This window comes from Lontra canadensis, unplaced genomic scaffold, assembly GCF_010015895.1.
Source record: "Lontra canadensis isolate GAN:19392208 unplaced genomic scaffold, GSC_riverotter_1.0 scaffold28, whole genome shotgun sequence".
Lineage (NCBI taxonomy): Eukaryota > Metazoa > Chordata > Mammalia > Carnivora > Mustelidae > Lontra > Lontra canadensis.
The window spans coordinates 4,797,541-4,810,062 of record NW_022631022.1 but is presented as its reverse complement, the minus strand read 5'-3'; the positions used below and the strand labels follow the sequence as shown (position 1 = coordinate 4,810,062).

The following is a 12,522-nucleotide window of genomic DNA, read 5'->3' as shown; positions in this document are numbered from 1 at the left end:
TATACCAAGAAGGTCATCATTCAGATTATTTCTGGGTATTTCTTTAGTTTCTTTGCCAACATCCTCCTTCAAGTTTACTCAAGATGGAGCAAGCCTGCATCCCTTTGGTAATCTCATCTGAGCCTTTCCACTTTTCTTCCAGAGAGCTAACACTTCAGTATGAAACTTTGTAAGTTTTATTAAGACATGTGGTATATCTGATATATTCCCATCCCTCTTAGGACCTTTGTGGCTTAGAATTAGTTTGGTGGATTGCCTCAAACTATATCACCTATTTAAAAATCATCAGTTCTTAGGACTTTCCTGTGTGGAGCTTCTTTTAATACTTTCCCTACCCTTTTACCCCTCGGGTCTGGTCTTCCTTTTTTATATAACATTAATGCATACAAAACTTATACGATGTTGTATGCAGGTTATGAAGCATAAAAAATGAAGCCCCGAACCTACCACCAGTCTTAAGATGAGTACCATTGAATCCACCTGCGTGTTTCTCCCTGTCCTATCCCCTGCCTCACACCTTCAGGGCAACCACTCTCCTGAGTTTCTCATTTCCTTTATAAAGAGTCTTCACATACGTATCTCTGAACAATATACTGTTTTGCTTTGTTCTTAAATTTCATAAAAACGGCATCATGCTGAAAATAGTGCTTTCTTTACTAGCATTGTTTCTCAGACCCATCCATGTTTTGTGTAGCTGTAGTTAGTCTGTTGTGTGATTATAGCATAATATATTTACCCATTTTCCTGTTGTGAATATTCGGCATGTTTCCAGTTTTTGTAATTACAAACCATGACCTTTCTTGCACATGTCTGCTAGTAAACACCTGGAAGGGTTTCTCTAGGGTCTATAACCAGGAGTAGTTCCCCTGGGTCATAGAGCAAATGTTGAGAAAAGGGAATACAAACTTTCATTTTTGTTTTTGGAATACAAACTTTTTAGAAATCTTTGTACCAGTTTATACTCCCATTGGCATGTGTAAAAGTTCTCCTTGATATACTACTTTGCCAACAATCGGCAAGGACAACCTCCTTTAATTTTGCCTACCTGGTGAGTATTAAATGATCTGTCATTAGGATGTAGGCCTAGTCTTTTTTACTAGAAGTCTCCTTTATATTGTCTCACTACTACTTGTTGGCAGGCCACCTGTGAGTTCTAGATTCAGTGACACTTTAGAAGTTAAAGTATCTACAGTGTGGACATTTCACCTGGTATGCCCCCTTTAATCTGTCTTTAGTTTTGCTGCTTTAATTCCAGCAGCCAGTATCCTTAATAAAGCAGTGCAAGATGAATGGGTTATAGGTGACCATAGATTTCCACTTTAAACTAGACTTCAAAATCTATTTCCTTTTAGAGCAAGGGTTCTTAGCCTGGAAGTAGAACTGGATTTGAATTCAATTAGTTGCCTTTATAATTCTGTACATTTTATGTTATGCATTTAAAATCATCATTCTGAGCAGGGCTCTGTAGACTCCCAGACAGCCAGGGGGTACTGAAGTTCAAAAAGTTTAAGAATCTCAGCCTTGGAGAGAGTTATTTGCCAGGTGGCTAAAGGATAGGGATCTGGGAAATAGGTTCCTTTCACATCAGCCAGATGACTTTAAAGGTACTTAATCATCTTCTGTTTGTAATGAAATCACCTTGTGTTTTTTCTGTCCCCAAGACAAGCTTACCAATGTTCAGGAGTAAACAGTTTGCAGTGAAAAGAAGATTTAGTGACTTTCTGGGTCTTTATGAGAAGCTTTCAGAGAAACATTCTCAGAATGGCTTTATTGTCCCTCCTCCACCTGAGAAAAGCCTAATAGGTAAGCTGTGTGGTCTTTATTCTGCTTGGAATCATTTCCTTTGCATTCTTTCTGTAATATACTTTCTGATTAGTACATGAGACTATTAACAGTATGGAATCTTATAGGTAGGAAAGAGATATTTCCAATGTTTTCCTATAACTTACACGAGGTATAGAGGGATAGCATGTTTTGACATGTACTCTTTCCTCAGGTGCAGTAGGAGGCTCTGCTTTGAGCTTTCACAGCTCTGTGTGTTTTCGTGTGGTGTGTTGTGTTGTGTTCATGTTTGTATTGGTATCAGGAGTCTTAAATGATTTCTATTTCCTTCAGACTGAAATGTACTAAGTTGAAGGGGGATCGGCAGCAGGGGAGGGGGACTGAGGAACCCTTTCATTGCCATCATTTGATGTTTGTTAATCTATACTCAGAGTCCTGTGGCCCCTTTTAGAAAACGTATAATGTTCTGCAAGTCCCAGAGTTACTAACCTTCAGCACTTTGAGACTAGTTCAGAATATGACTCTCATGTAAAGAACCTTTTGTTCATGCATTCTCATGACATAGAAGCGTAGAAGTGGCCTTTGGTTGTTTTTTGTAATGCTGTTCTCATTGCCTTTCTTCTTGTGGACTTTTTTACAGGTTATTACTATTTTTTTTAATTCATGATGATTTATTTACATTTATTTCTACTTTTCAAATTCCATTTCAGGCATGACAAAAGTAAAAGTTGGGAAGGAAGATTCTTCTTCTGCAGAATTTCTTGAAAAACGGAGGGCCGCTCTAGAAAGGTAAGTGCCATACGACCATTTTCCTAAATGACATAAGAACAGGTGAGAGGCTGAAACTGAGACTTAACCATGAAACATTCACTGAAGTTAGTAGAGATGAGACTTGACTGAATTAAAGATGCACACCTCTGCAAGCTCTTTAATCTTTTCTAAGTCCCTGACCTTCCCACCTTAGGAACAGACCATCTTCTTTTCTTTCCTCATCCCAAGTGAGCAGACAAGGATATCCCCTTGGACAATCAAATATGAACGGCTCCGAGTTCTCTTTCTGAGCAGTTATTTTTCTTCCCTTTTTAGAAAAGTGAGGAACGTGAATTTAAATTTGCTTATAAGCAGAGACTCACTTAAGTGCCTTATGTGAGGACATGTTAAAGTAATGAAAGATGTACCCTTGCCTACACTGTATGACACCCAAAACTTTGTGAGGCCAGGTTGACTAGCCAGATAACTGCTTATACCTTGTAGGTACCTTCAGAGGATTGTGAATCATCCTACCATGTTACAGGACCCTGATGTCAGGGAGTTCTTGGAAAAAGAAGAGGTTAGTATTATACAAACTGAATTTCATGATTTCTCTCTGCCTCTAGTGAAATGAAACCAGTTCACTCAACAAACACTTGAGCACTTTACATGCATTTAGTTTAGTACAAGACTATATCCTAATTTGTAAGCCCCTCAAGAATGACAGGTATTTTTCAGCCTTTGAAATAAAAGAAGTTCTACCTGTATTCAAAAGCAACTGGTTTTAGAGGTCAGACTGCAACCTAGTTTTATCTTACTGGAACGACACAACGATCTGTTTGGCAAGTCCCTTTCATGTCTTTCATAAGTTACTACTTGGCTCAGATTGAATGCTTGTTTTATAGCAGGAGCTGAGGGGCATTGGTTCAAAACGGGTTACCACACACCACAGAACTGTCATGTAGCAAAAGTGTTGATTCAAGTAGACAGTCTTTTGTACAGGCTATGCATAGGCTATTCATGATTGTGAAAAATTGGAGATGGTCCAATTACTAACAGTTAAAGAAGTAAGTGAAATATACAATGCAACAAATTCTTTATTCTTAACAGAATAATTCTGAACAGAAAATATACAGAAGTGTTTATATATATTCATTGGAAATATACATTAAAAGAATTACATGGGGTGCCTGGCTGGCTTAGTTGGTAGAGCATGTAACTCTTGATCTCAGGATCATGAGTTCAAGCCCCATGTTGGGTTTAGAGCTTACTTTAAAAAAATAAAAATAAAAATTTATGGAAAGTGAAACTTGAAATAGCATGTATATAGAGCTATAGGAACATGTTAATCATTAAGGATCTCTAGAAACACTGGATTAAAATAGTGTTGTATCTCATATGAAAAAAACTGGAAGGAAGGAAATGACAGGGTAGGACTATCATTTTGTATTTGTTTTTTCATTTTGTTATTACTTTTAAAGGTTTTATTTATTTGTTATTTTAAATTTTTATTTGCATGTAGTATGCATTACTGTCATGAAGAAAATGGTACTAAGTATATGGGTTTTTTTCCCCCCAAAATGAAACTTTTTAATTACAGTTTCTTTACTGAATGCAGAAATCTTTTCGGGTGCCTGGGTGGCTCAGTGGGTTGGGCCTCTGCCTTCGGCTCAGGTTATGATCTCAGGGTCCTGGGATCAAGCTCCACATAGGTTCTCTGCTCAGTGGGGAGCCTGCTTTCCCCTTTCTCTCTCTGCCTGCTGTTCTGCCTACTTGTGATCTCTCTCTCTGTGAAATAAATAAGTAAAATCTTTAAAAAAAAAAGAAGAAGAAGAAGTCGTCTTTTCATTCCTCTGAGATTCCTATATCCATTTTTCTTTTTTAGTCCCTCATCCCCACTTCATATCCCTAAAACAGGGTTTGTCTCCAGCAGCACTTTTGACACTTAGGGCTGGATCATTCTTTGCTCTAGAGAGCTGCCCTGTGCATTGTAGGGTTAGCAGCGTCCCTGGCTTCTATCCAGTAGATGCCAGTATTACCTCTCCCCAGTCTGAACAGCTAGAATTATGTCCAGCCATGGCCAGATGTCCCCTAGGGGACAAAATGGCCCCAAGTTGAAAACTACTGCCCTATAATCTAATTTTTCAGCATGGTGTACTATAATTACTGTAGATTCTTTAGCATCCATTCCATACCTTGGGAAAGTAGTGGTAGGACTGAACCAACCAAGTTGTTTCTAAATGTTTGGCATGCTTGACTTAACAAGATCATCCCTAAAAGTAACCTCAATCTGAACAAATAATGCTCCTGTCCTTAGACCTTTGTTCACTGAGGAAAATCCAAATGGAATCATAGGACAGCTTCAAAGCTTCTCAAGACCTTATATCCAGCTGTGTGCAGAGTATGCTAACCCAGAGGATCTTTTAACAAAAGTGTTAAAAAGTGTGTTTGAAATTTAAGCAGTTCATGCCTAGGATGACAGACAGTCTCAACACGAGGTCACCTGGCCACGTAACCATCCTACTCTCATTTCTTTCCGCACACTATATCAAAAGCTGAAAATTTTGCTAATTCTGCTTAACATAGTCCTTTGATTTTTTTTTTCTTTCTATATGTACTAGTTACAGATGTGTCTAACTGCTTTTGAAAACAGCAATCTACAGTTCAAATAATTTGTTTAGCAAGTTTTGGGCATACCATCTGATGGATACTAATTCTTCTGAACCTAAAATAGGGGCAGCAGATAACATGCCATCCCGCCTTCTTGGTCTTGTAGCTGCCACGCGCCGTGGGTACCCAGACATTGAGTGGCGCTGGTCTCCTCAAGATGTTCAACAAAGCCACAGATGCCGTCAGTAAAATGACCATCAAGATGAATGAATCAGACATTGTGAGTAGCCCTGTGTCTCTCAGCTTCCCCTGCTCCCTCAGTCTTATGGGTCAGAAGCCCTGAAGAGTCCTGAATTTCTCAGAGACTTTCTTTTTAAGAGAATTCAGTCCCTTTTTTAAAAACAACTGCTAAGGAAATGCCATGCTGGATGCCTATATGAGTCCCCTCCATTAAAGATCTGGGCTTTTGTGTTTCAGTGGTTTGAGGAGAAGCTCCAGGAAGTAGAGTGTGAAGAGCAGCGCTTACGGAAACTGCATGCTGTTGTAGAAACTCTAGTCAACCATAGGAAAGGTAACAACCTCGGAAATGTTCTTGGAGCTGGGGGAAATTGATGTTTGCTAGTGAGCTGGAGATGGGAGGACATCCTGTCCCTAAGTCTATCAGCCATTCAAGTGGAAATTCTCAGCCCACCTAGTCCTTGATGTGCTCATCAAAAAGGTATGCCCTGCACCTCCCACCTCAGCCACTGTGATCATTGTACTTTCTACCTGGGAAGCATACAGGGAAGCCAGCCCACACTCATGGCCTTCAGATGGTATGATTTGAATTGGTGGCTTTTATCCAAAGTGATGTCACACACTTCAGCTACATGATCAGATGGGCAGTATGTAAATTTATGGAAACCATGTATGTCTCCTAACTTTTGCCTAAGAGCTACTAAAATTTGCCACGTTTGAATGCATTCCTTCCCTGCCTTAAACATGGTAATAATCAGAAATCAAAACAGGCAGAAAACTGTTAGAATGAAGACAATGTAAGGGTTGGCAAAGTAGGGCCTAACCCACAGGCCACTTCTGGCTCTCAGCCTTTGCTCCAAGGTGGGAATGGTTTTTACATTTTTAAAGAGAAGAGTGAAAAAATAGAGTAAGTGAGACTGTATGTGGTCCACGAAGCTTCAGTCCTCAGGCCCTTCACAGAAAATGTTTGTCCTGCTCTAGAACATACAAGACTATGGAGTGTGCACATACATTCACTCTCTGTCTTGCAAACAGACTGCTAACAGTGAGCTTTAACGTGAAAATTAGAATCATTCCTTTGGCCTATTTGTATTAACTGCCCCTACTTCTCCAGGAATAGTGGAGCTGCTTCTTCCAGGTAGGCCTCAACCTAGTGATCCTTAGGCCAGTAGGTGCCTCTCCCTGCTCGTGTGACCACACTGCACTCCGCTCACTCTATTAAGTCTGAGTGGCCGGGGTGTAAGTGACTGGGTCACAGAGCCCCCCCATTGTTAGATATGCAGAGGCAGCTTTGCTAAGACATGCCATGCAGTGCCAGCTGACTTTTCCCTTTTCCTTGTGAGATCAGAGGCCTCTGCTGTCTTCTTCCAGAGCTAGCGCTGAACACAGCCCAGTTTGCAAAGAGTCTAGCCATGCTTGGGAGCTCTGAGGACAACACAGCATTGTCACGGGCACTCTCCCAGCTGGCTGAGGTGGAAGAAAAAATTGAGCAGCTCCACCAGGAACAGGCCAACAATGACTTCTTCCTCCTTGCTGAGCTCCTGAGTGACTACATTCGTCTCCTGGCCATTGTCCGCGTAAGCTGCTTTTTCCTTTCCTCTTTCTCCCTGCTCCCATTGATTTAATTTGTCTTTCTTTTGCTTTTCCCCTTCCCAAGACATTTCCATCCATTATAGCTGAAAATAGGTGTAGCTTTATTCTCTCGGGAGAGAAGGTATCTTTTGAACCAAAAATTCCATTTAACTGTTAGCTAGTTATCACAGTCATTTTGAGGCCTATAGCCAGTTTTTAAAATACTAAAATATTCGGAGAAGAGACTACTCTTGAATTTCCAAGTAGGCCCCTCCTTATTGTTGAAGCTGGACAGTGCTCCTTTCTTCAAACGAGGCTTATTATAGACCTGCTGTCTTGGCCTTCGTGGAGCAGTGACTTCCTCAGTCTTTGGTCTTTGCCTCCTTAACAGTCAGCAGCAGCTTTGCCCTGGTAAGAGCTCTTGCTGGCTTCCACTTATCCCTCTAATGTGGGCAGTCAGGTAACTACACGGAACTGGCTTGGCATTGCATGGAGGAGTGTGGCCAGGGGGCTGAGAGAGCTTGTCACCAGAGTCCTTTGTGTGCTGTGCTGCCCACACTGGTAACAACACTGCAGCCTGCCTCTCAGGTCAAGTACCTCACCTCTTCTCCTGGTAACCAGGGCAGTCTGGTTTCCCAAGACCTTTTAGGGTGGCCAAGGAACCTTTACTGGGCAGTGGTATTCACTCTCGCATGGTCCCATGTGATAGAGGAAAGAGCCAAGAGGGATCCTGGCACCTGCCTTATAAGGCCTGGGTCTTCCCCTGACCAGCTTGGGACCAGAATGGACCTCTGAGTTGGAACAGGGCCATCTTCACTCCCCATCTCCAGCATTCCCCCACCAGGGAGCTCCTGTGTTGTCAAGAACCGAGCTGTTCCCAGGGTTCTCATTTCCTCCGTGGTAGAGTTGCTCAAGGTGGCATGTGAGGTTGCTCATTGTCCTCCCCCTCAGCTGTCTGGTTTGCTGCTAACTCCAGAGTGATAAGAGGCTAGAAAAATAACCTGCTTTGGAATTCCTAGAACTGGTCCGACTACAAAAACTGGAGCGGCACCTCAGGGACATGCCCTCTCTGGGGAAGTCTTCAGAGGGGGGCATTGTTTGGAGTCTCAGGAGAGCACAGCTCTGGGATGTGACCATCTCCCCCTCCCCCCGCCCCCAGGCTGGGTGAGCCTCTGTGGACAGCGATGAGAGAGGCCCAGCCTAGAGCTCTGGGCAGGCGCTGGGGCAGCATGCCTGCGTGCAGAACTACGAGCTAGGCTTCTCTCAGAGACCCTTCACCTGCCCATGAGGGTAGGCAGTAGGATTGAGGTGATGAGCAAATATTTCCTTTCTGCTTTTCCCTGAACCTGGAGCTGCACCACTCTTAACCCAGAAGGTTAGGCTTGAGTCTTTCGTGGATACAAAGTTACCTTTACCTGTCCTTTGACATTGAGCTGCTAGGAAGTTTCAAGTGAGCACACATGACAGCGCTGGAAAAGGTGAATGTGGTGGCAGTTTCACTCCCTAGGGTTCAAACTTTGGTAAAAGGCTGCACTAAGGAGACCTAGAAAACATCCAGGGCACTTCTGCAGCAAAGGAGAGCAAATGGAACAGGGCTGGAAGGCTGGCCCCAGGTTCAGATCTCTCATCAGGCTGCCTCTTGAAGTCTTACTGAGCCAATGGGGGTGGTGGATGGCGTGGTTAGGCCACCAGCTCTCCTCTGGAAATGCGATCAAGGGACTGGAATGAGGGCAAACCAGCAAGTAGACCTTGGGGAGCTTCTTGTGAGCCTTGATAGCCTTCCACAGTTGAATATGTAGATGAGATAGAATCTGTGTGTCCCATGGTAGCTGCAGTTATTTATTTAAAGATCTGTTAAGCTAACCATGTATACTATTTGGTGTTCATTTAAAGGCTGCTTCCTTAGATTGGCCTTGCGTGGTGTATCTTCCAGGCTGTCATTTGGTTATAGGTCCCCTGCTTGTTTTCTCTGTACTCTGCATACATGTAATCATTTATTGGTAATTATTAATATAATGTTAGCCTTTTCTGTTAGATTATAAGCTCCATTAAAAGCAGAACCATGTGTTTCATTACCCACTGCCTTCTTAGTTCTGGCACATGGCAGGAGCTCAGGAAGGGTGTGGAGACCAATGGACTAATCTGAGGGAAGCAGTTCAGAAGCCATAGTACTGGGCATTGGCATCAGGCCACCTGCTGTGCTCCCAGCCATCCAGCCTGGGGAGTCGCATGAAGCAGCATGGCCTCCTGGAGGCTGGGAGAGGAGTCTTAGCCAAGCTTGTGCATTTTGATATTAGGCTTCCGGCTGGGCACTAACATGTGGCTGCAGAACCTGCCCTTGCTCCGTCCTTCTCTAGCACAGCTGCCCACACCCCCCCACCCCTGGCAGAGCCGGTGGCGCTCCTGCAGGGCTGGTTGTGCTCTTCCCCAACCCCCCGCTCCACAGGCTGCCTTCGACCAGCGCATGAAGACCTGGCAGCGCTGGCAGGACGCTCAAGCTACGCTGCAGAAGAAACGGGAGGCTGAGGCTCGGCTGCTTTGGGCCAACAAGCCTGACAAACTGCAGCAGGCCAAGGATGAGATCTTAGAGGTGAGGCCCCCCAAGGCAGACCAGTGCGGGTATTCGACTGACTCCTGAATGAGCCCAGGTTCCATCCCCCCCAGATGCTTGAACCCGCACAGCAGGCGAGGGAGCTGTTTGAGTCTAAAGGCGGTGGCTGCTGGGGAAGCCTCGGAGGAGTCCCGGCTTGCTCCGATACCATTCCACCCCTGCTGGTCAAGTCAGAATCTCTGAGGGAGGGGTCTTGGGTGGGTCTTCAGAAAACTCCAAGGTGGTTCAGATATGCCCCTCTGGTGGTGAGAATGAAATTCAGTTCTCTGAAACTCCCAGCTGTGCTGGTGGGTGCCTGAGCCAGAGGCTACAGAGTGTCGGAACTTGCTTAGAGATTAGGCCTGGCCTGGCGCACACAGTACCTCTTTTCCAGCCAGATGGCCTTACACACTGAATCCCGTATGGTTTCTGATCTTACCCAGAGGGATGGAAAGACATAATGACCAATTCAGGTCTCATATGTAGAATTGCTATCCAGGGGTAAAGACTCAGTAATGGTACCATAATATTAAGTGACCCTTCCTTTCCCCTTTCTTCCCAGTGGGAGTCTCGTGTGACTCAGTATGAAAGGGACTTTGAAAGGATTTCAACTGTGGTCCGAAAAGAAGTGATACGGTTTGAGGTGAGATAGAACATCCTGCTTCTCACACGTGTGCAGTGCCTGATTTTAGTGGTAGTGTTGGTTTTGTTCACGTCTGTCGAGTAGGGAGATAAATGGAAGTGCTGGTGACTTGGTACTTGTGAACAGACGTGGTGTGTGTGTGTGTGTGTGTGTGTTTACATGTGTGTTCTGAGGCAAAGTAGCTGGCCTGTGTCGTTAGACCAGAGCAGTTAGACGCAAAACAAAGCTTGCAATCGTCCTGTGTCCTTTGGTCCCCTTTCCTTGCTCCTATCTTCCTTCATCCCCCAACCCCCCACCCCCGCCACCATGAAGAAAACTTTGCAAGGCCTCAGCAGAAGCTGTGTGACTGGAAATTATAGCTGTTCCAGCTGCTGGCTCTAGTTTCCGGGGCTGTGTTTGGCCTTGGTCAGCATTACACACCACCATCCCATCAAGAGGGGTAGGAGCAACTGTCTGGATGATCACTCTAGAATCCTGTCTCCTGTAGAAAGAGAAATCCAAGGACTTCAAAAACCATGTGATCAAGTACCTTGAGACACTCCTGTCCTCACAGCAGCAGGTATGTACGTTATACATGACTGCCCTCCTCTGCCTGCTCCAGAGGCCAGCTGCCTTCTGTGGGCTTTGGTCACAGGATGGGATGGGCTGGCCCTATTGCTCAAACGTGGAACATCTAACAGGGTCTTTTGCTAAGCAGGATTGCCCAAATCTACAAGAAGTTAGTTTTTAAGGACAAACCCCAACTCTCCCTATAATCCCGTGGTACCACCTAACCCTCTTTTTTTTTTTTTTTAAGATTTTTTTTTTTTTTAAGATTTTATTTTACTTATTTGACAGATGGAAATCACAGAGAAGCAGGCAGAGAGAGAGAGGAGAAAGCAGGCTCCCTACGGAGCAGAGAGCCCGATGCGGGGCTCGATCCCAGGACCCTGGCATCATGACCTGAGCCAAAGGCAGAGGCTTTAACCCATTGAGCCACCCAGGCGCCCCAAGATTTAATTTATTTATTTGACAGATCACAAGCAGGCAGAGAGGCAGGCAGAGAGAAAGAGAGGGGAAGCAGGCTCCCCACTGAGCAGAGAGCCCGATGCGGGGCTCGATCCCAGGACCCTGGCATCATGACCTGGGCCAAAGGCAGAGGCTTTAACCCACTGAGCCACCCAGGCGCCCCTCACCTAACCCTCTTAAGGCTGAGGCCCCAGTCTGTGTGGTGGACAGTGGGCCCCATTGTAAGGAGCTAACTGAGCTGGGCAAAGCTGTGGTCCCCGCAGGGGTACTTCCTAGGGCAGAACCACGACTGTCTTTAGTGATTTCCCTTGCACTTGATGATTCCTCTCAGTCCAGAGACAGGTAAGGGCAGTGTGGCTTGCTGGCCAGTCTGGCCCAGGGTCCACTCAGCCTAGCCGTCTCCCGCGCTTGGCCTGAGCTCCAGCCTCCCTTTAGGTGGCTCAGGCGTCTGGGGGAGTGCCGAGGCACTGTGCTTGCTCCCCTCCCAGGCTCAGCCTCTGGCTCTGCCAACGCCGCTAGGTGGGGGCACTTGCTTACTGTCCCCACTTCTTTGCAGCTGGCAAAGTACTGGGAAGCCTTCCTTCCTGAGGCAAAGGCCATCTCCTAATGGACCAAGGACATCAGAACCCACCTGCCTGACGCTGCCTTTTTATACACTGTCCTCCACCTCTGCTGGACTCCAGTGATGCATCCTGCCTAGCCTGGACTTGACCCTTTCCTCCCTGTCCCCACGACCAACCTGTCCCCATTCTAACCGTCACTTCATTTAGCTTCCATATATATTTTCTTACCTGAGAGAATAGTTTGTTGCTTTAAGCAGAAGACCCACACTAGGTGGTGGAGTTAGGGGATAGGGGTGGAGTATTGATATAAATATATAAATACAAATGTATATTTTTCAGGATGTGGTTAGGAACTGGGAATAACGTTTTCTGTTACTCCTGACGGTGCCATGAAAAGATTATGTAATAAAATATTTTAAAATCAGATTACATGACTCAGAATGGTGGTGCTTTTTGCTTTAGGTGGGGGAGCAGTTGGGAAGCAGGTCCGGAATGCTCTGAACCAAGAAGTTACCCAGGTATAGAGTAAGTTTCTCTCCATAGGAGTTTATAAGCTTTTGCTGATGCGGTCCCTATGGAGCTAGGATTTCTTTTTTTTTTTTTTTTTCTACCTACCTCAGGTACCTGCTCTGAGGGTCTCTTAATCTGTTTAATTCTTATTTCTACTTTTTTAGGGAAGGAGTTGTAAAGACCTTTCTCACAGTAAGAGAGGCAAAATGGTTTCTCCTACAGAGGAGGCCGACTGTCTTTTATTCCTGCTGTTTCCC

The 12,522-nt window shown here is 44.9% G+C and overlaps 1 protein-coding gene across 3 annotated transcripts in view; it reads left to right on the top strand.

Annotated features, from left to right (window-relative positions):
• Positions 1-12,181, top strand: part of SNX1 (sorting nexin 1) — a 34,848-nt gene extending 22,667 nt beyond the window's left edge. For all 3 annotated transcript variants that reach the window (XM_032864747.1, XM_032864748.1, XM_032864746.1), the window contains exons 6-15: positions 1,662-1,803; positions 2,493-2,571; positions 3,037-3,112; positions 5,309-5,422; positions 5,620-5,713; positions 6,751-6,956; positions 9,398-9,541; positions 10,104-10,184; positions 10,672-10,743; positions 11,749-12,181. In XM_032864747.1, the coding sequence (XP_032720638.1) occupies positions 1,662-1,803; positions 2,493-2,571; positions 3,037-3,112; positions 5,309-5,422; positions 5,620-5,713; positions 6,751-6,956; positions 9,398-9,541; positions 10,104-10,184; positions 10,672-10,743; positions 11,749-11,799 (1,059 nt within the window). In that variant the 3' untranslated portion in view covers positions 11,800-12,181. The remainder of the gene's footprint in view (positions 1-1,661; positions 1,804-2,492; positions 2,572-3,036; positions 3,113-5,308; positions 5,423-5,619; positions 5,714-6,750; positions 6,957-9,397; positions 9,542-10,103; positions 10,185-10,671; positions 10,744-11,748) is intronic.
• The last annotated feature ends 341 nt before the right edge of the window (positions 12,182-12,522 follow it).